Below are 26469 nucleotides of genomic sequence, written 5' to 3' on the forward strand. Positions count from 1 at the left end.
ACTGGAGACTGGAAGCCAACCCCAACACAGTTGGGAAAAGGCTCGAGATGATGATGCCACTTTCAAGAATTATTTTCAGTTTGACTTTGATGTAAACTTACCTTATCCCACAAATGCAGCCAATGCAACAGGGCTCTATTTACAGGCTCCTCAGAAAGCAGGTCTAAGTATGACTGTGGTCTGTACTTGTCTACCCACAGTATGTTGCCGTTGATATCTGAGCTAGCATCCGGAAGGTCCTGTGTTAATGCTTTGTCTGTGAGCTGCTGCTTCTGTTTTTCTTCTAGCTGAAAGATTTCAAATATAATTTAAGGGAATTGATTTAATATTGGGGTGATTTATTGTTTCATAGAACTAATGTATCCATATAAAAACTGAGGTGTTGGAAATGTCAAATCTTCTATTGATTTTCCATTCAGTGTTGTATGTCCCAGAGTTTTATGAAATAAAAATAAGAAGGAACCCCCAAAGAAATAACTTGCAGGGGTACCCCTGCAAGTTCTATTTCCCTGGTACTCTTTCATGATAATTATTATGTGGGATGGATTCTATTGAAAGTTGGCAGTAATAAAGCTCAAGTATACAATAACATGTAAGCTACCATTTATGAGAATATCCATTTACTAAAACTTGTACTATGTACATGTAATACTTACAATCTTCCGAGCCTCAACCCATGTGTTAGCATAACTGGCATGCAAGGACATTTGTTCAGCTCTTGTGTCCAGGGAATTCTCCCAGGCCTCCTCAGATTCTAATCTTACATACACTCGGTCACCATCCGAGTTTGTTAGGGGGAGGAACGCCCATCTGTAAAACGTAAGGGGGAAGAATGAAGGAACAATTTTATATATTTGATATTTTGTCAATTTATATATGTGTTTATCAATAGTTTATGTCAAAAATATTGCCTTTGATCTAAGAGCAAAATCTTATGCATTTGTTGTGTTTTTCAATGATTATTCAATCAAAACAATGCTATTTAATTTTTACTAAACATTTTAATTTGAAATATAAAGGTAGGTCTCACTCTCAATGTAAGACACAAGATACCATATTGCCTCTGTATATTTTATCTTCTCAAATAAAATTTACTGATGAACATGTGTATAGCTATTTAACTTAACATGACTTTTAGTTCTGTATTAAAAAGAACCTTACCTAGGAATATCAAGTGACAAATTATCCTTAGCCTTAAAACCGGTCTTACTCCCAGCCACCCGTCCAGTCGGCTCCAACAGAATCTGTTTCAACCGCCTTCCTTCCAGAATCTTCTCTATCAAATCCAAGTCATTCTCCTCCTCAGTCTTCTGTCTCTTACTGGGTAACTCTAGTTCATTGAAATCTATATCTCCTATGTCCCCAAATAACTCATCTGCGGTTCTTTTACTCGAAACTGGAGTAAACTCTTCTACTGGTGGCAAATTTGGTGTTAGGGAGATATCAGAGCTTTCAGTACTGTTGGGTAGGGACACTGAAGGTGGTATGCGATTGGTAGACGAGGTGGTGACCGGCTTTTTTGCTATAGGACTTGAAAAGTCAAGACTCCGTTTAGCTGGTTGAATTTTTCTTTTTATAACACTTGGTTCTGAAAATTGCAAGTTTTTGGGTGAAGAAGAAGTGTATTTTGATGTTGTTTATGCTAAGTTTAGTGGGTGATATTTAACTTAGCTTGTGCTTTTATAATTAAAAAGTAAATACAATGTAACTTTTACTAGAAACGGCCGGCGCAACGGCAGGAAACAACATACAGAATAATTAGTTACTTTGTTATATATATTGCAAAATTGTCATAAACCTTGTATTAAGTTATGGTTTTGTATGTTACCTGCGTGTTCCTCGTCTTCATTGAGCATTTCCAATTCATCGGCGTACATTAACTCGTATTCTTCATCGGGGTCTGGATAATCACCCATTTTGCTAATTTAACTTACAATTCTAGCAGGAAAAATAAAAAGTTGAGGACTCAGATAATCTCTCGTAATATTTAGCTCTTTAAATCGGCTTTTTATATAAGAATTTAATGTTTTTACAAACTTTTAAATTCAAAACTGTGCACTGTTTACATCAGGGGGGAGACACTCCGTACATTTTGACAGCTAAGTGAATGAAGAGTCGCCACCTTTTATTTGGCCCGGAAACTATTTACTATCTAAAAGATACTTTAAATTACCAACAGATGGCACTACACTATAATCGTTTTTGTTTGTCAATATAAAATTATTTATGCAATATTAATTAGAGAAAAGTATGAGGAAAATATTAGACACTTAAAAAAAAGATAAAATAGGCGAATAAATTAAATACGGTTTGAAAAAGCACAAATATCAATTTAAACTAAAAAGGCCTGGTGTCAGTATTCCAAGTAACTTAACAAAACCGATCATCGATCATAACAAAATATCAATATGGCGGTTTTTGCATTCTGCGGACACGCGTATAAAAAGTAATAATACATAATAATTATTTGTTTTCCTTCGACCTTTTACTATATTAACGATGACATTTTCTATTAGGGTAAGTAGCATAATGTAACTATAACGATAACCAATGTTATAGTTACATGGTGCTATTTACCCTAATAGAAAATGTTATGAACATGATGCATATATATTTTTATAGCTATAGCTATGTAGGTAGTTCGGGGCCAATTTAGAGAGAGATGGCGCATTGACAAATAGGTTTGCATGATTATCACGCAAGAGGGCTCTCTTTTCCCTATATATTACTTTACTCTTTGGTTTACATGTGTAGAATTTGACATTGGCAGATAGCGGCAAAATGTCAATCATAGCGAAATCATAGACAAAGTATTTTTTTATTATTTTGAATTCCAGTCTTTTCACTTATAGTTTTTCTACCATTTTTGGTAGAATTTGGGTTTCAGCCCCTCTTGAATGAATGAAATAGAAAAAAAATAATAGCTGGGCAAAAATATGCAGAACAGTTACAATCGATGTGGTACGCAGACAGAGTGGTTATTGTTTCTGGCCCCCAATCCACATTGGCCTTTTCCCAGATAAGTAGGCAATTTGTCTACATTTCTTTCCATATAGCACTAAAGTAGCTATCAACGTTGTCATATCGAAATGCATTATAATAATATTTTTCTGACACTATGATCATTTTTGCAGTTACTTCTTTATCGTAACTTAACGTAGAAGGATAATTCCTTCTACTACCTAAGCAAGATACCTATACAACGACTTTCAGCAGAGAGAGCTCTTTTAACATAAGCTTTGCTTAACAGAATTCTAGCCATATGCTTTCTTTACCCTTTGTGTTAAACTGTTAAGATCACTCTGCTATGGGCGTGGGCACCTATTGATTAATATGGTGATATTAAGTTATAACTTAACATGGAAATGAAATAAAACACCAGTATTTATATATACGAAAGTTTTTTTTTAATAATTGGGTATATTTACAATAGATTAATTAACAAACGTGAGTTACATGAATATTGTTAGAAGAGGTATATGACCAGGTATACGCTCCGAATAGTCACGCACTGCCACACGTCAATATACCAAAGTTATACTATCATTAATCTTAGGAGAGATCGTCGAAATTCGATATTGAATTGTATCTGGCCCTGGCTGGCCGTTACTGACTAGATTACCTAGTAATTGGAATGTAGCACGCCAATCAAAGCTTACCCATCATAAAAGTCGAGATCATTATAAATTAACATGTCATCTAATTGTTTCTTAACTTAAAACATAAACATAAATATTACAGCAACAATAATAAAACTTCAAATGTCTCGTCAATTCTCAAAAAGCATTATATTCCAAATATTTAATATACTAGTGATTATTTAAATGTTTTACTTTGTATATCATACAGACGGCGTCATATCGTGCTTCTCAGATTCAAGGAAATATCCAAAAATAATACAATATTGCGATTACAGTAACTATTATTCTTACACAATAATAATAAATAACAGAACAATTTTATAGCGGCTAAATTAAATTAACAGAAAATTAACATGGCTAACACAAAGCTAAGATTCAATAAATCACAGACAACTACCTTTACCTAATCGTTAATGAGTGGAACGTATTATGAGATTCTTTTTTTTATTTCTTTAATATTATTGAATACTTACATTTCATCACCCTTAGACATTCACTCGACTAAACAATTTATCTTAACTACGGCACTCGGCGTGGCCGGTCGATTCCTGGCCTGTCATTGATTAGGCTGTCCAATTATGAACCTGATTCCCTTTGAGAGCTGAACTTAAGCCGGATAATTAGGACTTTCGTAGAAACTAAGCTCTAATACCTCCCCTGACTTGACATGAATATAACGAGATCAATATTAGTGAATGCGATGTGTACGGATAAGGAAAGCGTTGTCGCTAAGAGTGGACCGAGTGCCTCCCAGACCTGAGCCTGCCGTCCATTGTCTAAACTATGCTAACGGTTAAGACTTAGATGTATTATTTTATTCGATTTTACTGTACAAAACGCTTAATCCTTCGCAAAATTTGACCTATTTGTTATTAATACATTTCATCGCCCCAATGGAGACGTCCCGCTTTCAGCCGGCCATTTTATTTAAATACGTACACTTCATAGAAGGGTTTACCGGATTACATTACGACGGAGTTCCCGCTTTATTGCATCCTCCCGCCTGCCAGACATTTTCTAATATCATCTAACTATATGGCAATACGTTCATTTCACTACGTTTACGAAACTCTTAACTTACTAGCTAACCGCTGTCTATTGGACTAAGAGACCGCTTGGCCCAGCGGCACGAGAAAATAACATTACCAGACAATTACCTACGTAAACATACGAACAGACAAGAGAGTGCAGCATCAACTACTTGAACGTGGTTTACATCGAAACACCACAACGACAGCGTTGCACTGGGAGAGCTTGACGTCGCGGCCGCGAGAGGCGCCGGCGGCGACTGTCCGCCTCCCGTCGGGAATACAACTGCGAATGTGTGTTTGTTCTCGGATATACCACATCAGCAGTCTTCCTCGCAGCTTCGAGAATGTTCGCGCATTAGGGGCCAACACTCAGCACTTTACCGACGAAAAGTTGCTGAGATTTTACAATCCATTCGGAATTTACGTGATTGTCTATTCAGGCGACTCCAGCCAAAATTGTTGGGAGCAGCGCCAAACGCCTAATGCACAAAAGTTCTCAAACTTTATTTTTTCTCCGTGCCGTCCCCTCAACATACGACTACATAACAGTATTCGTCAGTCCCAGTCATAAATATCATGTCAATATCAGTAGGCCAAGCACGAATATCTAACGTATTCGAATCGACAATGTATCGAGGCCTCGATTCGAAAACGGAGTCTGTCGATAGTAGGCAGCACGAAGCACATTCGAAGCACTATCGAACACTCGATTCGAATTCTAATGTGACGTCATGCAAATGTAAATAGGGACGCGCCATAGTGAGCAAAATGAACGATTGTTGAATGAATGGTGCGTTCGAAAACTAACTCTAGTTGTTAATATTTTTTTTACCTTTGATTAAACGTTTTATTATTATTAAATTATAATAAAAACTGAATGTAATATAAAAAAGAGACCCAAAGTTAATTATTAGACATTATAAAATGGCATTATCTTTAGCAATATAACATAGTTACGGAGATTTTATTTTTTAAAAATGACGGGTACCGAACGCACCCACTTGACATCCGACGCGCGTAAGGGCGCCAAATTTGTTTATGTTTTGCTACACGTCCACAACAAAAGTATTTCTGTTTTTTTTTGCTACAAATGATTAAGTGCTTTCAATATAATAAATAATTATGAGAACCAGTCAGACGCACGCAATATGAAATGATGGTTGAATTCATGGAAGCGTGAGTAAACAGTTTTAATAAGTTTGAGTGGCATAAACTTTAGTGTGAAGTATTTTAAGTGCAATGCTATTTCTATATTCTATATTTTTAAATTCGGTTTCATTTGTGTCCAGTGGGTTAATTCTATTCCTAAGTTTTGCTCTACAATGATTAAAAATAAACATATAAATAACAATTTTTTTTCAAACACTAATTCTATAGGTACGCAAATAAATAAAATATGATTTATTATCTACCTTGTTTCTCGTGATTGATATCTATAATATTCTAGTAAATTTGCCGCTAAAAGATAATATGACATAATATGGCAAAGACTATGAACTACGTTCATACAGTGGCGGTCTTTGCATTTTAAATTACTTATATTGAAGCTATTACTAATTGTTCCAATAACTTAACAATAATTTTAAAACACTTTTATTCACAAAACTAACTCTAAACAAAACATAAACACGGTTAAAACTTTATTTTTACACTTCTCGAAACCTTTCTCACCGACTTTTTTCAAGTGAATAATGTTTCGACATACTCGATAGCCAGCCTTCGAGAGTTTACGTTACCGTACGTCAAAACAATGTTCGTGCTGCCATGTTTTGTTTCCTTTTACGCCCGATAGGGGCGCTGTACAATTCTCATACAAATGTTACTCGATTTCGATACGAATAACTTTTCGCAAATATTCGTGCTTGGGCTACAGATGTCACCAACCCTAAAATGTCTTGAAATAAAGTGTTCCACTAGATATCACATTCTCCCTTCAAATAGATCCACGATACTGAATTATGAAGGTACCACACATAATTCGTATTAGTTTTAAACCTTTCACTCTGCAATGACATTTTAAGTCTTGGTCAATCGTGGCTATTTAACTTGTTAGTACCTATTTTTAATTATTTCGCGTTTTTGAGCAATCACACCATGGGTCTCTGATGATTTATGAGTTGGAAAAAATCTTAAAATAAATGAGTCGCTTAGATGGGAAGCTTACATCGATTAACTAATATTAATAACTAAAAATTATACACAGTAATGACTAGATTGTTATATTGCACTCAGGGTAAATAAATCTAAGCAGTTACGTTACATCGCAGCCCTTAAGTACTTTATTGCCAACGACCGTTTAGATTAATGGAATATGGACATCAAGACACAAAGTTTCCACGTTCAAACCCGGCTGCGAAGACTAAACGACTCAATAAACGTGCAGCTACTCGAAACGCTAAAACTGGGACGATTGACCAAGAGCTTCGAGTGTCAGAAGCCGACATCAAACACGACTGGGGCGGTCAGTTAGTGCCAACCGGAGGACGGCCACCTCCGTGTGTCAGGCGGCGGAGATGGCGAGCGGCGGCGCGGGCGCGGGGTGCGCGGGCGCGGGGGGCGGGCTCTCCACCGCCGTGCCGCACGCCTTCAGCTCCGTGAACACTTCGGTGAAGAACCCTGGCTCCGAGTTGATCCTCAGCATGTTGAACGACAGCCGGTCAACGATCAGCAGGCAGCGGTCCCAGAACTTATCTTTAGAGTCTTCGACTAGGAATGGTTTGAGCGGGTAGGAGATCTCGTTGCCCATGTAGGAGTAGGAGAGGTAGAGGCAGGTGAGCACGACGGCCTGCAGCTCCTGGGGACGGCCTATCCTCTCGCCGTCCACCAGCTCTCGCACCAGCATGTACACGAACACCACGTTCGCAGGGTTGATGAACGCCACATCCTGGAAAGTACATAATATTTTATCAGACAACGGCAAGGCTTTTACAAGTTAAGTATGTTTAAAATCAATTTGTCTTTGGGTAGGATTTGGGACCAATATCCAATTTGCGACTTATTATAACTTGACAGTTCGGAAGTGTATTCATGAATTTATTTAAGTATATTATGAAAAGGTCAGCCCCGTTAAGGTAAAACATTTTCTACCATGCTCATCACAACGTGAATAATATGTGCCTCATTTGCGTCGTAGGTTCTCAATTATAATCTCTAATTTCATACTTTACTGTGTTTATTTGTTTGCCCTCTTTCCATCCAATTAAGTATGAGTAAATACTGTCTTTGTTTTGACTTAGAAGTCAACAATGACGCGGCACAGTCGGCAATGAGTTAGAAATGAGTGTGACTCATCGCGAGATATCGATTCGTTTCAGCAAACTCGATACCTTACAAGTTTCAGGGTTATTTACTACCTACATAGTTTATGAGTTGCGATTTAGAAATAGTAATGAAGTTAATGAATAAATGATTAACGCAGGTATCCTCGGTCAATTTTGAGTAGAGACCTTGGCTGGGTGAACATAAGTAGGATTATACATGACAAGGCAACCCAGTTGGGCAAGAGAGAGAGAGAGAGAGAGAGAGATGGGGTATCCGAATCACCCCCATGTATGTTCAGCAGATAAAATTTTATGTATGTTCTAGAATGTTTAGCCTTTTCTGTCATTCAAAAATGAATCATTTCGTCTGCAAATGATTTACGATTGCAAAATGATTGTACAGCAAACTACCGTATCTATAGACCAAAATAGCAGACCAATCGAATGTCGTTGGAATACGATTGGTCTTATATTAGTAGCAGAATGCCCGATATGGTTAAAACTGCTATTGCGATTCGATTTCTATTCGATTTTGACATTATTAACTTAGCAGCATCGGGCCCCAGGACACAAAGGCAGTGGTGATTATCACACAATAAGCGTGCTTTCAAATGTTATTACTACAAACATACATACTATGAATGAGGTTTATTCGCTTCAATTATCCTAATTACTCATTCAACTAGATACTAATACCAAGTATCATAAAGTAAAGATCATAAAGCGGTCACCCCAATACGAACAATTATTTCACGTTTAACATTCTGATAAAGTCAATTATTAACTAGAATTTCCCTGACGTTTGGATCGAACCATAACAATAAACTAGGTAAACTTAAACTCTATATCTAACACATGAGTAGATCTGATGGCTATCAAAGTTTCAGTGATGCACTATCTCCTTAATACAAAACTACACATGAAAGCTTTTTGCTTATTTTAGTGATTTGACTGGTCTATTGAGATTGTTCTTAAAATATAATATGTACATCAGCATCCAATCCGATCCGAGTACCATAATAACCGGGGCTGCGGGATTGTTCGAAAGAGATACCGCGGCCCTGGTACATAAAAGGCCTACGACGGAACACGACGGTTTTTAGTCAGTAAGAGTCTGACACTCCCTCACCGCTGCTAACCCACAGCGGGAGAGGTCATTTGATGATTTTTGACGTCGTTAAAAAAAAGGTACCATGATAATTCAGTGTAACTGATTAGAGCTGAGTATTTATCATACTTTTACATGGTACCTATTTGACTTCAACAACAAACTTCAACAATGTATAGGTAAGAAAACTCCTTTAACCGTTTTTTCGAGATTGAATTAGGAACTTTCTCCCTTACAATACTTACTAGTCTTATTAGAATGAGTTCTTCATAAAGTTAGTTAATGAAGTAATTAACGAAAACATCAATAACTGGTAACTGCTGACGAACGTTCAGACTTGCTCATAAGCTAAAACTTATTAGAACATTAATTTGCTTGGGCAAAACTGGGCCGCGTAGTCGCCACGCTACGGTGACTGCTACGAATATCCGTAGCGTCGTAGCTCCGTAGCACCCGTAGGAGTATCGATTCGCCTAAAATAGTCGGGTTTCGTATGAGCAATATTTTCTTCGCTCGTATATCATAGGTACTTCTATAATAATAGCTACCTTTCGCCACGTGAGGTCGCCTTCATAGGGATCGTAAACAATTTTGTAAACAATATAATATAAGTTAACTATTTTTACGCTGCTCAATACTGAAAGTTTTTTGCGTTTTTTTTTTAATATGTAAAAAAACACTGCCATCAAGAAGCTTATGAAACCACTATGAATGATATTAATTTTCTACTTAAAGTAGTGATGAATTGTACATTCCTAAATAGAACTAGCTCAAACAATATTCAGTGCTGGTTTCGCGTATCACGAATACGCCGCGTGCCTCGGGTTTACAACCCCTGCTTTATAGCTAACCTACTATTTGGGTACTAAATACCTAACATTATAGTTATGATTCTATTCCCCTCAAAAGTAAGCAATAATCACTTTTGCGATACCTTTTTTGTAGACAAGTAGGTACATCACCTGCCAAGCTTTTTTCTCAACTATGTTTGGGTCGGCTTCCAGTCTAACCGCATGCAGCTGAGTATCTACCAGTGTTTTACAAGAAGCGACTGCCTATCTAACCTTCTCAACCCAGTTACCCGGGCAACCCAAACCCCTTGGTAAGACTGGTTGCCAGACTTACTGGCTTCTGACTACCCTTACCGGCTGCCGAAGATGTTCAAATGACAGCAAGATTCAAGATAGTATATGTCACCAAAAATGCATCAAAAAGTCTATTTCACTTAACATTTTGGAATGCAGTTATGCCATATGAAAGAACTGACCTCATATTCAGCTTTTCAGGAATGCAATTAAAACCTCATACAATATTTTTAACGTATTTAGTCGCAAATGCTATTTGGGAATACTCGTAGTTTTGCAATCCAGCTTTTGTTTTGTATACTGAAATGATTATTATAACAAATCTGTTAATATTGCACATTCATCTACTATACTCAATTTGAGAAAGAACTTAACGTAACGTCTTAATGAAACAAATAAACGATAGTTTCAATTTGTTTTTAACATTGAACTTTTTGATAACGCTTAAAATAAAGATCAATTGACAAGTAATTGTGTTCACATTGAATCTTAGCCAAAAAAACTTAAATTCATATCATATTAAAATTGTTTATACTTAGTTAAGAGCCTAGTCAAATCGCGTACAGATAATAAAGCTTATCCTTGAAATTATCCAACAATTCACAGCGAAAACCATAAAAACTTTATTTGAGCACATTTTTTATGGCTCTAGAACATATTTCCAAAGAGAAGGTATTCGATCATCGTAAACACCTGACCTTTGAGCGTGCGGCCGTAAAACTGCGATTGATCACACACAAGCGCTGTAATGGCGGTATGACTCAAGATTTATTTTTTCCAGGTAAAAGTAGTCAAAGGTGCTTTATTACTACAATATCTGTAGGTGCAATATATTGTTCATGACAATGACTACATTGAACAATATATGTACCTACACTAATTTTAAGATTTCTGCTATTTTAATTTGCTGTTTGTTAAAAACAGTTTTGTTTTTCATAAGCAATTACGTGGTTTTCTCAAGCAATTTTTTTTAGTTTTTAGTAAGTTTAGTTTTTATTTTATAGCTTTGATGCAAGGAAGATGAAAAGTTTGTTTCCATTTAATATTTCAAATCAACCCTTATTACCATTTCAATAAAATATGTTCCTTCACCCGTGACATCAAGTACAGATAAAGTTAGAAAGTGCTTGCATAGAATAACTTATAATCCCAACGTTCCCTGACAAAGAGGAATGCAAGACTCTATGCCTTATGCCATATGGATCAGAGGGTGCATTAAAATAGCCTCCACGAGTTACTCTATCTGAATGTACGGCATTCACACTACTGTATTATTGACATATTCTTTGTCTCATGACTAGAGAATGCAAATCCGTTCTGTTTTAAAATCCGGATTTTTAAGAACGGATTTTTGGTCCAATCCGGATTATCCGGATATTACGGATTTTTCATGAAAATAAACAAACCTACTTATATCAGTTTATTAATATAAAGTTTCTCATATTTGTGTAAATGGATTAAAATAAAAACACTGGAAAATCAAATCATATGATTTATTTTATTTTTGTTTTTTAGAATTATTCAATTTCTATACTAATCAATTTTAATACTAATATTTTGGTGTTATAGCTATAATATTCTCATTAAATAATCAGTTTGTAACTCGCGTGCTGAGTAATGTTAGTAAAATAATAAGTACAAATTCTTCTTCTTCTTTCGTGTCGATGACATGTTTTACAGTGAGACTACACTTTGTCAGCCCAATATGCCGCCACAGCGAGAGCACGGCCGGATGCACTCATGAGGTCCTGCCGCGAGCAAGTTTCAGGGCACAGTGGACATGCGATGAGGTGGGACATGGTCTACATAGCAGCCCTACACTCGCACCTAAGGTCCACCCTGCCCGTGAAACCCCACCTGGACCGATTGTCTTTGCTTTGGCCGACCTGCAATTGGAGTCTGTTTAAGGACTCCCAAACTCTTCTCGGGAGATCGTGTCCAGGAGGGAGTTTTCCAAGAGCGGGACAAACGGAGTGGGCAGTGGAACTCCTCGACCGCCAAAGTTCCCGTCTGGCTAGAGAGGCCTCACCATCGACAGGAGCAACGATCTTGTAAAAAAAACCCCTGCGACTTTTGAGCCGCTGTGGCACTGGGGTGTAATTGTGCATGCGGTGTCGTTGGTCTGTGTCGAATTTGGCTCTCTCCTCTCTCGATGCCAGAAGCCACGCTTCTACGTCTGGTCTAACATCTGGTGGGGCAATGCCGGCCAGTGGGTACAGCATATGTACCGGGGTCGGCTTGAGGCAGCCAGTTATAATGCGGCACGTTTCGTTCAGTGCTACATCCACCTGCCCGGCGTGAGCGGAACGACTCCACACAGGACAAGCATATTCGCCCGCGGAGTAGCACAGTGCCAGGCCAGTGGTTCGCAACACCGATGGTGAGGCTCCCCAGGTCGTGCTCGTTAGCCTTCGCAACAGGTTGTTGCGGGAGGCAACTTTCTGCTTGGTATTCTCGCAGTGTTTCCTAAAAGTGAGCGACCTGTCGAGAGTTACACCCAGATATTTTGGAAGCTTGCAATGGCTCATGGCTGATAGGTACACCTCGCCACTAGATGTTAAGGGTTTTTTTTTTTTTTTTTTTTTTTATCGACGTAAAATCATCAAATGACCCCTCCCGCTGTGGGTTAGCAGCGGTGAGGGAGTGTCAGACTCTTACTGACTAAAATCGTCGTGTTCCGTCATAGGCCTTTTATGTACCAGGGCCGCGGTATCTCTTTCGAACAACCCGCAGCCCCGGCAGGCCTTGGCCCTGCTGGGCCCCGCTGGGGATGTTAAGGGTTCGACTCGCTTCTCTGTTGCGCAGGTGGATACAGATAAAAACATAAAAAAGCACGCAATTATTATGACAAAAGGTTAAAAACGCTAAACCCTATAAAAAGCAAAAAATAACTTTTAACACTACGTAAGTACCAACTAAAGCATGTCAGACTAAACTAAATTTTGTCGTGTCGGGGGACCGCTCTAATTTATTAGCCTAACGTTAGAAGTAATTATATACTACTACATTACATATACTTCTTATAACTTTTTATACAATTTTGTTTAGATACGTGTTTTTTTTAATACGAGTGTTGTAATTAGGTAGGTATCATTTGATTTATGTAAGTATTTTTAAAGGTAAAAAGCGGTCCCCCGACACGTCAAAATTTAGTTTAGTTTGACATGCTTTAGTTGGTACTTACGTAGTGTTAAAAGTTATTTTTTGCTTTTTATAGGGTTTAGCGTTTTTAACCTTTTGTCATAATAATTGCGTGCTTTTTTTTGGGTCGGGGGTTTTTTTTAATTTATAATTTAATTTTATTTCATGCTTTTTGAAGGAGCTCCTTAATTTTTCCTTCTTTCATTTAATTTCTTTTATTTTAAGATGGGGTCGCTATATGCGATCTCGGCCAAAAGAAGCTGTTTAACAATCCTCATGACAAACCAGCTCTGGGAGAATTGCACAGATTGAGAAACAACAAAGATTAACCTTTGGACATTCTAGATTTTCAGCAAAAATATAAATCGGTTTATCCGTTTCATTCCGGCATTCCAGGGTTTCATCCGCCACATCCCATTTCCAGCATCAGGTTCTCGTCAATCAGAAACATGAAGAGAACTCGTCAAGACAAATTCAACGAGCCCAAACTCGATGGGTTTACTAAACGGCAGTTCAGGGTTACGTCTCCTATCTTCGTGTCCTAACAGCAAGCCAGCTCAGTGGTTCCAGAAGACATTAGTATTTCAAATTTCAGATCCCACATATGCTTGCAAGTAAACTGAGCGTGTAACATTCCTATCACACCTAACAAACGAGCTGATGACCTTGAAGACCTGAACCGATTTCCACCAAACATAGCTAAGAACACTCCCGAATGACATTCCTTTCAAACAAAAAAAACCGCATTACAATCGGATCATCCGTTTGGGAGCTACGATGCCACATACACACACACACACACACACACACACACACACACACACACGTCAAACTTATAACACCCCGTCGTTTTTGCGTCGGGGGTTAAAAATGTACATAAAATGTGACCTCAAAAATAATAAAGCATCTAAGTAAAGTGCTATCGTTCAACCTGCTGCGAATTCGGTTACACATAATTCCTGCTGCAGAAAAAGCACGCTCTGATTCGACGCTTGTAGGGGTAATGCATTGAAGATGCTTGTAAGCGGCCTCCAAGTATCATCCTCGTGAACCACTATCCTCGAATAGCGCCATCTCCACTCGCACTAAACTGGGAATATCAGTTTCAGGCTTTCGGCTGATGAGGACATTTTCTTCTCCAGCCTTACCTATACTATCTATACTAATATTATAAAGCTGAAGAGTTTGTTTGTTTGAACGCTCTAATCTCAGGACCTACTGGTCCGATTTGAAAAATTCTTTCAGTGTTAGGTAGCCCATTTATCGAGAAAGGCTATAGGCTACTTGTTATCCGGGTTCGTGCAGAGGTTCTCACGGGATGCGGGTGAAACCGCTGGCACGAGCTAGTTGATTTTGTATATCTCAAATGCTAATCTCTCTCGAAAACTCATTTCTTGATCTAAACACTCTTGTTCTCTGGAAATAGTTTTATGTGATTCAACAAACACTTCTATAGGATTAATACGGGTTTCTACAGTTCTGCAAATTACTTCTTCTGTTTCTGTCCGTTTTTTTTTAGGTTTCTTATTATTCAGAAAATCCGCGGATTTGATTTTCGAATCCGGATTTACAAGTCGAGTAAAAATGTGCGGATATCCGGATTTTTCGGATTACGGATAGTCCGGATTGCATTCCCTACTCATGACTAAGCCAAGGTCTGTTCTCTCATACATAAAATACAGCAATACACGCGTTTTTGAAAAGAGTATCTATGGAGTATCTTGCCGGTTCTTCCCAAAGACCTTTGGAACCGTGTAAATAAATAGCTTGAGGTTTCTACGTAACTAGCTTTTATAATCTTATTAGATAAGATTTTTAGTTTGAGTTTGGCTATTCAAAATAAGAGCGGTGTAATCTGGATAAGTTATAAATAACTTACCACAAAAATAAAATATAGTTCAAAGAGGAAGTACATATCATTAATATCGATAATCCAACCACAAATAGAAAAGTAAACTAATACCAACTTAACTAAACTTCATTTAACACCACGAAAGTTCAATCCGATCGGAATCCGAAACCGCGACCTTCCAGCTTAACGCCCCCAAAATAGGATACCCTTCCAAAGAAATTGAAAACAAATTGTCTGCATCAGGACCGCCGTCACGAATCACCGATCCTCTCGAAATACATATAGAGAGTTGCTACCTAATTACTACCAGCTACCATAAGTTGCTACCATTTGCTACCCTCGTGGTTTTGAAGATATTCAGCATCCTAAGGTGACAGCCATTCTGATATCAGGATGGCTGTTACTTTTCCCCGTGAAACGGCCGAAAAGTATTGAGTTTTTTTTTCACCTAGAGTTGCTACCTAATTGCTACCCTCCAGAATAAAATTTTAGACCACATCGATTCCGTGGATAAAAAGATATTAAAAAAATTAGTTTTTACGCCTAACAAAAATAGATTAGCTACTCTATATGTATTTCGAGAGGATCGGTGATTTGTAACGGTGGTCCTGACGTAGACCACAAATTGAATACAATTCATTGTAACACTGCGAGTGGTAACAAATTATACGGAGATCAACCTACCCGAATCTGTTCAATTTTACCAATCGAACATTGACCTTCCACTATTGTTATAAGGTTGAAAATCTATTGAAGAAAATTCTGGTACCCATTTCATCCCCGGGATGGTTGAGTGGACCTTTTTTAATTAGTCGCTCAAATGTCCACTGGTCATTTAGAGTTTTAGATCACACTCCAGATTAAACTGTCAGCCGATAGTTGGTCCGTTGGTTGATCGACAGTTCATTTTGATGGTAATCGTGACCCCAATCAAACTTTTTCGAACCAAATTCATTGTCAACATAAACATTAGTTATCTTAAAAAAAAAAACTGTTTATTTTGCATCTTGAACGTGATAATTTATAGTAAGCAATTGAGAACATTGACGCTTATGTTGTCAGTGAACATATTAAAGCCCAACCTTAATTACAGTTTGAGACCTGATCGTTTTAGATTAGATTAGATTAGATAAGATTAGATTATTCTTTATTGTACACCAAAAAAAGAATTGACAACACAGAACATCACAACACACAAAGTACAGTACAAATGGCGGTCTTATCGCTAAATAGCGATTTCTTCCAGACAACCTTTGGATGGAGTTTATCTGTAGAACACAATGAAAAAACGGGCAGTTTAGGGTGTACATACATAATATAGATTATTAACATACTACAGTACTATACATATAGATTATTACACAGTACACACACACACAGTACAGTACAGTAGTACTACTACATATAGATTATTACATAATATAAATTATTAGTTTTAATGTGCGTAATACGATTCATCTCGATACTGATTTATGAGCCCTACGAAACCATCGGTCGATTTACAGTCTGAGCCCCGCACAAGTTTAAGTCGGCTAAGAGTTCCCGCAAATTACAAAGATCAGGAACTTAGCCACCGGCTGAAAAATTTGCTTGGAATCAAGATTTTCCTTAGGGTGAGTATAGACGACTACAACATTTACTTGTAACAGAACAACGAGCCGCTCTATGAGATGTTCTAGTGTATCATCCTTTTACGAATAAAACATCGAGCACGCTCGCCTGTTTGTTACAAACCAACGAGCATATAGGTGTAACATTTCGTCGAGCGTATTGGATTAACATTTCGTCGAGCCAAGTGCGGGCGATGCGCGATTGCGGGGTGACGCGGAAGGAGAGGGACGGAAGACTCGCTCGCTGTGAGCATTTACCCGTAACATAACGCCGAGCATTCGCACTAACGTCACATTACATGGAAATGCTTTGGAGACTGAGATAACATACACAGAAATGCTCGAGAAAATGTTGTAGTCTATACTCACCCTTACAAAAAAAATTGCCAACCTTTGGGTCAACTGTCAGCCGACTGTTTGTGTACAATGTGCCGTCTCTAAATGTCCACTGGACATTTGAGTATGTAATTAAAACAATGACCCGGATTGTAAGAAATTTTGATCTAAATCAAATGGTGTCAGAACCTTGAGTTGCCTGACGGAATTTAGGTTAAGTTGGCGCTTTTATCTGAATATCAAATGTTGCTAGTTTGGTTTGAACGTGTTGCGAAATTTTTGCTTTTACGAACGTGCTATTTTTATGAGAATTAGGCCTTTTGAGTTGTAGTATTCATAATGCAGAGCTTACCTTGTGTAGCCAATTCATCTAGGAAAGCAAAATACGCACAGTTCCATACCATAAAATGCCGAATATTCCGAATAATATATTTTTTTAATAAGAACATCATTATATTGACACGTGAAATTAAGTCTATAGAAGTTTATAATATTTTGAGCAACTAAAGTGCTAACATACACAACTTACATTTGACATCAAATAAATCACTACAACAGAATTCCTACCAATATCAATCATTGCATCTAAACTACAAATGAACCTTAGCAATGCTACGAAGCTACATAATGATCGTAGCAAGAGCGTCTTCGTAGCAAGTTGCTACGATCGCTACGCTTCCGTTTTCCTTGCTACGCCGTCCCTCCCGGAAGAAGGCGAATATATCTTCACATTACATCCTTATAAGGGAAAAGTCTTCGTTTTATACATAGTAGTTTCTTCTTAGTACACATAGTTAATAATACATGTATAGTAATAGTACATTTATATATACTAATATTATAAAGAGGAAAAAATATATTTTTGTTTGTATTGGATAGATTCAAAAATTACTGAACCAATTTTAAAAACTCTGACTCCATTAGAAAGCTACATTATCTGCAAGTGACATAGGCTATATTTTATCCCGGAACGGGTAGTAATTCCCACGGAACGCAGGTGAAACCGCGGGATAACGGCTATGATATGTATTTTTAATATAAAAAAACACTCGAACATAGAAGAACTTATTATAAACTCAACTAAAAAAGTTTTTTCAATGCATTCTAAGTAAGTGCTTATTTGTACTTCTAAACTAAGTCTAGTTTTATAAAATGAACTTCGTATAAAGACTACTTCGGATTCAAAAGGAAAACTGGAAAGTTCTTCGCTGCTTAAAAGGGCTTATGTCCAAGAGCTTGCCAATTGACTTTCGACCTTATTCAAAGTGCTGTTGGTTTCATTATTGAATAGAAAAGAGAGGAGTAATTATGTAAAACACGGGTGTCGAATTGTCATGGCTTTCTCAGAAGTGTTTTAAATACATTGCTTTGCGTTTGGGAGTTTATATCATTAATTATTTTTATACGGCAATGTATGTATACAAACTAGAAATTCTAAGGTATCTTTTAAAAGATACTTTTAGAACTATAAATTCTAAGATATATTTTAACACATGTAATTAACCAGGGTGTGATATTTCACCTTAAAAGCAACTAATCAGATTTGGATACAATTTATTGCACATATTGTTTTTGTTGATAAATAATTAAGTAATTTAATTTTAAACTTCTAAAAGTACACGTACCGGGGTGCTTTTAAAATTTTAGAATTCTGGCTGATACATACTTTGAAAAAAAACTTGTTATATATATTAAATCTATTTTTGGACAATGACGTCAACACATTCCAATTCATAAATACCTTTGAATTAGAATCAAACTTTGACATTTGTGAGTTCGTACATAAATTAAGTGAGTTCGTATAATAATATCACGTGAGTTCAACATTATCGACTTTTCGTCTGTTTGTCATCAACCTTTATAGAAAACCTTTATTACTGCACGCGATGGCAATCTGAACAGTATTATTGTCAGTTTAATTAATAACATTATTGATCGGAGTGGAACTGAAATAGTTTGTATATCTGTGTGGCATGAAATGAAGTTCTATATTTGAATGTTGGGAGTTTAAATAGGTCTTTGTTAATAAATTGTAGTATTGTTTATGACGCAAAATATCATAAAGTGTACCAAGTCTTATTGTTTATTAATAAGTTCTTTTAATGTGTTTGGAAAATAATTGATTCGTTGCTTTGTTGATCGACTGTCCAGAATGACTATTAATAATGTTTTGTATTTGGATTAGTCTCTCGCTACGTGTGTGTGTCGATAAATAATCTTACCTCAATAAAGCACATTAAACACATAAAGTTAAGTCCGTATTACTATACATTTGATTTTTTTTTATTTGAATGAAAAATCAACTCGTAAACTAAAGTACCAGAATATTACTATCAGTCTACATCAACAAGACTCATATCCAATTATTTTTATATTAGTCTGCCAGTATTAACAAAAATCCGAGCATATTACAAAAAGGCACGGGAGCGGTTACATTCCACCTCTTTCCGTATAATCACAATATGGCCGCCACATACCATCCATGGGGTTTATTGATGTCTGGGATATTCCCCTTTTCGAATAGCGTTGGAGATTTTTTTTAAATCGTGGCGAATTGGAAGCTTTTTTGGTATTATTTTTATGCTTTATTCTACAGGGAAATATATATAAAATTAATGATTGTTCAAAGTACATAAAAAATATATTAAAAAAAAAAACAAAACCATAAAAAACAGACTGCCCAAACGTCAAAATTCAAAACAAGAACATCATATCGAAAAGAAATAAAAATATTGCGTCATGTGACAAAAACTGAGCTTCCAAATTCAAAATCCATCGAGCACCGTGAACAGAGCAACACGACAACACTCAATGGGCATCGCTATCTCGCTCTAAACAAAGCCCAAATCGTTAAGACGGGGTATAAAATTCTTGATGCCATAACACAGTATCGATTTTTCTCGTGACGTACGCTGGGGTCCCTTTATATTGAATGAAGTTGCCCACAACTGTTTGTGTATGATTCCGACGGAAAGATAAACTGATACGAAGTTTCCACCATGAATATTAGATGTAGCTTTTAGCATATTGCGCATTACTGAGCACTTGTAAGGATAAATGGTAGCTTCCGAGGAAATGGTCGCCCTGTGGGGCTTAGCTCGCAGATTTATGAAAGGAGGATGTAAATAGAGGTGGGATGCGCCGCCATTTTGTTCCACTTGATACAGTTTCAATCGCAAAGGAATGCAATAGCAATACCCTTTATTTAATAGCGGCCTTCTCATTAAGTATTCATTGATGCTCATTGCTCAATCGATTTTTCGAACGGGAAAGGAAAACTGTAAACTCAATCGATGTTTTTGAACGAGTCTTTGTTACCTTGATATTTTGGTGATGACCTGTTATTAGGCACTGTTTAAAATGTTCAGTAAAAAAATCGAGTGAATAAATAGTATTCTATTAATATTTTATACAGGGTTACTGGAATAATGCGGCTTGAGCTTTGGTAAAGACCTACTTTTCATGTCCCCATTATATCTATAATTTCACGAATAATCTAAATTCAAACGAGTGCCGCAATTCGCAGTTGACATGACGCCATAAACCTAATTGAGACAAGGACTTGTAGGGGACAAGGATTGTAGCATGAATTCATTTAATGGACGTTACATGGGACGCCGCCGGGGTCACTGTAAAAGTGTCACGGACAGAGATTCATGTCATGACATGCTTTGCTCCATAAACAAAAAGAAAGCCCACACTATTTCTCCTTTGTGTTCAGCCTCTGGCTCTGATTTTCCGAACTATTATAATGCAAATGAGAGTTACCGTCAACAATGACGGCCATTATTTCTGTTGTGCCGTGTTGCCAGTGTTGCCATCTGCCGTGTTGTTGTTCCTGTGTAGTGAGGAGCGGCGTGTGTTTACCTGCCATCCTTGCAGCAGCAGCGAGCGGTCGACGGTGCGCAGCCACATGACGGCGTCGCCCGCCTGGAAGTCGCGCAGCCGGTGGCAGCGCGTGTGCAGGAACAGGCCCAGGCACTTGAGGAGCTCGGACGTGGACGCCTGGATGACGGTCTTGCGCGGCACCACGACGGGCGCGCCAGGCACCTTGTCGTAGCACACCACGTTGTTGTTGAGCGCGTTGGCGCGGGCCACGTCCGGCGGCGGCGCCGGGGCCGGCCGCGCGTACACGCCCGGCACCGACACATTCTTGTTGCGGTCCAGCGGCGCGTTGTCCGTCAGCGGAGCGCGGAACGTCGCTACACTCTTGCTCTTGCATTCCAGCTTCTTCTTATTATTGTTCGCCGTCGAAAACCGCTTCCAGGAAAGCGCGTTGATAAACAGCGAATGCTTCTTGAGGTTCTTCTCGAGCGCCGTCTTCTCGGAGATGATTTTGGCGGCGTCGTCGAGGGTGGCGCGGCGCTCGTCGCGCGGCAGCTCGCGGTTCTCGCGGTTCTTGGCGTTGTTGAGGCGCTCGTAGGAGTAGGCGAGCGCGGCGCGGTCGGGCGGCGGCGCGGCGGCGGGCGGGCGCCGCTCGCGCGGGCTGAAGCTCAGCACGGTGCCCATGAGGCCCGCGCGCGTGCAGGCGCTAGGTGCCCGCATGCATCACGTTCGCGGCCGGCGGCGGCGGCGGCCCGTGTGGGCTCGATAGCGGCGCGCGTGCGCCCGGCGCCGCCCGCTATCGACCGCGCCCAGCTGACCCGCCCCGCGCGGTAAACAAACCCCCGCCACCAGCGCCACCTCCGAATTACTTATCGGTTATTAATTCCAATTAAAACCGACGCCTCTCACCGGACCTGTCGCTATTACCAGCGTCGTGTGTGATGACGGCGCGCATCACTTCACTACCGTTATTGCATTTCGATTGGGAAATCGTTCAATTATAATTGGTTCCAATACCTGGATTCCTCTTGCGTGTCTATAACTTAATTGCAAATTACAAGTAAATAGAACCTGGAGACCTACATATGAACGAATGCACCGCTACTCTATCAATCATGGTCTGACAGAACTATTACACCCACAATGTATGGATACGCCATCCATCTGTGTAAAGCAGCGGCACTTTATGGAACTGCGTAATTTTTCAATAGGAGAAGTCCGTTAGTTAGGCCAGGAGGCAGGCAGGTCGGGATTATTGCGGATGTTACATAATAATGCGGCGGCGGCCGCTCCGGGACTATAATCGAATCACCGAAGTTCCGAGCGCCTGCCACCTCTGATAGCCGTACAACGAGTAGGAACCTCGGGAACAAACATAACAACCGCGGCATAATTAAAACCGTTTGCCTGAATGACCCTCTATACACTCAAGTACGTCTGGTAATTAAGGCTGGATATTGTGATCGGTTGTCATGGCAACGAGTGAGAAATGACGACCGTTTCATCGGAAAAGCGAGTGGCTTGCAAAATAATGGAAGCTCTTAACTAAGATAAATGGACTGCGTGAAAGATGATACCGCGAAGAAATGAATAGATGACTCATAAGAACAGATGTATAGACGGCAAGGCATATTCACTACATAAATAAATACATTTATCATATTAATGGAAAATATCTAGCAACAATATGTGCAAAGGTGTAACATAATAAACAAGTTTAAGTTATCAGAATAAATCCCAGCTGACAGCCAGAGATTGTAAGTGTCCCTAAAGCAACCCGCATCACAGCCTGATCACTTTCGATATATCTTCAGTGACCTGAAAGTTTGTTATCCACTCTACACGAATTTACAGGATTTATCTCATAACATCGCGATAGTTTATCGCGATAGTAGCTAATACTGAAAAATATATAAAGTTTAGGAACTATTGGAATATAGGAATTTGGAAATAAAAAAGAATTTTGATCATATTCATTTATGCGCGACTGATATAAAAAAAAAATAACTTATCGCTGTTTTTATTTTCTGAGTTCCTATTCATAGACATAATATTAGTAAACAGGGCTGCGCATATAAACCCAAAAAACGAGCCGAGTGAAACAGTTAGTACGGAGGCTGTCTGTCCCTTTCTAATAGGGTGACTATGAGATTAAGCTATGTGAGACAAATCCGAATTTGCTAAGATTATTAAACACAGATTAGTATTGAAGTTTTAACTTACGCAGTTTGTGACCTTAAGATACTAATAAAGGCTTTTAATAATTAGCGGAAATTAGCAGTATAAAAGCAGGAAGATTCGAAGTGAAGACTGTTTTTTTTGTATTTCTACTTCATATATAGACTGCTGAGCCATTTATGTCGCCTTCCTTCATTTTTTAGGAAGCTATAACAATAGTACAACAGTTTTAAAATCCATCACCCATATTTTGACTCGTTACAAGAATTCATGGGCACCCTAGTTGTTTGGTTTACGAAAATGTTATTATTAGCTAACCTGTGGAACGATATATTGCAACCACCATAGGATTCACTTTTGCAAGTAGAACCGCAACACTTTTTCACAATTTTAATAGTTTAAATTGATTTAATACAAAAAAATATTAAAAAAAATTTAAATGCTGATTACGCGCCAAGAATGTTCAGGGTTACCGCTAGAAAATAAAAAAAAGCAAAATAAAAATTTATGTTGTTTATGTTTTAATAATAAATACGAATAAATTAATGCGATTGTTATTAATTTGTTGACTTACAATTGTTAAAATAAGATAAAAATATAAGTGATTCAATTGTTTTTGGGAAGACAAAACTTTTGATCACAACGTTTTTTTATGCTGGCAAGGTGTTAGAAAGAGACAAACAGCCTCCGTTCGAACTATCCCTCTCGGCTCGGATTTGCCTCTGTGTATTATGCAACCAATTTAGTACCTTATTGCGTTAGAATAGAGTTCATTTTCGTAAATATATATTTTGCGTGCGCAATCTTGTTTAGTAATATTATATCTATGTTCCTATTTCAAATGATTGTGTGGCCAGCCAGTACCTGTAAAAAGGTTGGATCTCTTTGTTAATCTTAATAAAACCTTACGGGCTTATTTTATGCTTTTCAAATGTTTCCAAATCAGCATTTTGCAACGAGAATACTAATATTCAACAGTTACTTACATAAATAAAATTTTCCGTGGAGTAGTTTTTTTTTTTAATTGGACGATACGAAGGCTTACGATAAGTGTGCAAGTAAATAAATATACATACGTCATTTATTAAAGGGAAAGTTCTGCCAAATAATACTCAGTAAAATTACTATGTGGAAGAGTTATTACCTTTGTATGGTAATCACGTAGTCTGATGCTGGATTCTTAGAGCTATGCGTCACCTCATGATATGAAGTTTTCCTTTTATTCATATAAGGCGACGACTAATGGGCTTTTGGAGAAAATGCGACGACTTTATGGAATATTTTTGAAGGTAGGTATTAATTACTTCATGAGTTCAATGGTTAGACAGACCATCACACCACGTGAAAGTTTGGAAGTGTGTACTGTATATCGGGTGTGTCGTACCTATTCACATAAAATCCTATCACATAGGGTAAAGGCGGGATAGATGCCCCACTTTTTGAAATATGCTTATAATTTAATAAATATTGGTTCTACATAAATAACACCTATGAATGTAACTAGTTTAATCCTTTATGTCTATTTGTGATTTATCTTTTTGGACGTATATACTACACGTTTTGCAGATTTTAGCTTTTTGTAGATCTCAATTTTTGGGGATAGATGCCTACCCCTATGGATAGTTGCCCCACCTTGAAAATACTAGCAAGGATAGATGCCTACGGTGCGGGATAGATGCCCTTCATACTGTTTAAGTATATAATATTAATAATATTTATATATTTTTTTACTTTAATTTATTTGAAATGAAAAGTATTTTGCAGTTTTTAAAATCTTTTTATATTCATTATCAGATTAATTAAAATGAACACAATAAAATTGTAAAAGTATTTGTTCAACAAAAATAATGTATTTTATATTTTAAACCCCTATTATAAAATATTAATTATTTAGTTTCAACATGCAAAATCATACAAAATCATTCTTACTTAAAAACTAAAATGACACAATATACTTAGCATCATAATATTTAACCGGACAGTGCTTTAAGTTTTCCACATCTCGAGCAAAAATTTCTGAAAACCAGCACTGACACATTACACATTGAATCCAGTCGGATTTAGACTTTGTTTGTTCATAGTTTTCAAAGCATTCTATGCAGTTATTTTTATTTGTATCTTTAGGCTCATCCTGTCCATCTCTTATAGTCTTCTTCACCGGCAAACCTTTAGTTTTCTTTTCCTTAACTTTGTTCTTAGGTGAATTGTCTTCATCTTCACTGTTTGAACTGTAAATCATTCGTAATCAATAAAAAGTGTAAATACATAAACACATGAAAAATATAAAAAATATATATTCAAAGCACTTATAATACATTCAGGGTACACGTGGTGTATGGAGGGATAGATGCCCCTAGGGGCACCTATACCCTAAAAAATCAGGGCAACTATCCTTTTTGACAGGGTTAGGTGCCCTAGTATTTTTTTAAATAAATAAATACAATAGAGCAACTATTTACATCAAAATATATACTTCATGAAACAATATACATACGTAATAAAAAATTTGAAGGAATTAATATCTACTCATAAAGTTATACAACAGCAAATACTCACCTTTAAAAATTTTACGCTCGCTGTAAGTTCGCCGCGGAGATGAATTCACATACGAGCGAAACGCGACCTCACCCCTCGATGGCGCGTGGCTAATTTAGGTGCGGGGTGCTTGTGACTTCTAGTTAAACGGTTGTTTCTTAATCGCGAGCATGGGAAGTTAGGTTTTTTAAAAATGGGGCATCTATCCCACTGCGGCATCTATCCCGCCTTTACCCTACACTATGGCGAATTGTAAAAAAAAAGCTAATCCATTCAGTGGTTTAGCCACAGGAGTCATTTTTCGTTTTCATAATTTACAACATCATGTGTAAAGCAGAGTTAAAGTTAGGAGTATCGAATGTTTTGACCAGTTGACAGCTGTCAGTTTTAAAGGGAAAGTTTCCGTCATTTTTAATTTACATACGACTTTACGAGTACTTTTACTTTTCGTAGTAGTATGAATAGAAAGTAATTCCCTTCAATAAGGCATTGAAACCGCGAGCAACAGCCAGTTAATGCATTCAGGATATTTATCTTCCATTTATCCTAAAAGCAAACCAAATTGCCTTTGTCTAAAATGGAGTCATCGGATAGAAATGTCTATGGTTCGGCGACATTCAACCTTATCTCAATATTAGTCCATGGTTTCTCAAGAGTGCTGGCTTTTAGGGTTCCACGTAGACTTTTGTGTTTGCCAAATGAAACGCGACGCGCCATGATGCCGCCTTTATTAGGGTTCCAAATCAAGATAAAAACCCTTCAATGATGCATTACGATTTTTGGTATTATTTTTAACTTATTTTTTCAACATAAATGATGCTAAATGACATCTTCTTCCTGCCTAAGTAATTTTATTTGCCAGTTGTC

General features: G+C 37.7%; 2 protein-coding genes across 2 annotated transcripts in view; both read right to left on the reverse strand.

Moving 5' to 3' along the window:
• The window catches only part of LOC124638976 (chromosome transmission fidelity protein 18 homolog), a 36440-nt gene extending 34378 nt beyond the window's left edge, over positions 1-2062 (reverse strand). Inside the window, exons 1-4 of the mRNA XM_047176159.1 lie at positions 1829-2062; positions 1162-1588; positions 657-810; positions 102-287 (exon numbers count right to left, since the gene is read on the reverse strand). Coding sequence (XP_047032115.1) covers positions 102-287; positions 657-810; positions 1162-1588; positions 1829-1916 — 855 coding nt within the window. The 5' untranslated portion in view covers positions 1917-2062. The remainder of the gene's footprint in view (positions 1-101; positions 288-656; positions 811-1161; positions 1589-1828) is intronic.
• Positions 2063-3384: 1322 nt separating this feature from the next.
• Positions 3385-21643, reverse strand: LOC124639057 (cyclin-dependent kinase 5 activator 1). Its single transcript, XM_047176276.1, has 3 exons — positions 20932-21643; positions 6546-7556; positions 3385-5261 (listed from the first exon to the last, which is right to left on the reverse strand). The coding sequence occupies exons 1-2, from the start codon at positions 21607-21609 to the stop codon at positions 7173-7175; spliced, it is 1062 nt and encodes a 353-aa protein (XP_047032232.1). The 5' UTR covers positions 21610-21643; the 3' UTR covers positions 3385-5261; positions 6546-7172.
• Between the last annotated feature and the right edge of the window lie 4826 nt (positions 21644-26469).

The sequence above is a fragment of the Helicoverpa zea genome, chromosome 18 (genome assembly GCF_022581195.2).
Source record: "Helicoverpa zea isolate HzStark_Cry1AcR chromosome 18, ilHelZeax1.1, whole genome shotgun sequence".
NCBI lineage: Eukaryota > Metazoa > Arthropoda > Insecta > Lepidoptera > Noctuidae > Helicoverpa > Helicoverpa zea.

Coding starts and splice junctions, on each gene's coding strand:
- LOC124639057 (XM_047176276.1), bottom strand. CDS start 21,609: ATGCGGGCACCTAGCGCCTGCACGCGCGCGGGCCTCATGGGCACCGTG. Junction 7,557..20,931: donor TGCTGCTGCAAGGATGGCAG/GTAAACACACGC, acceptor TGTACTTTCCAG/GATGTGGCGTTCATCAACCC.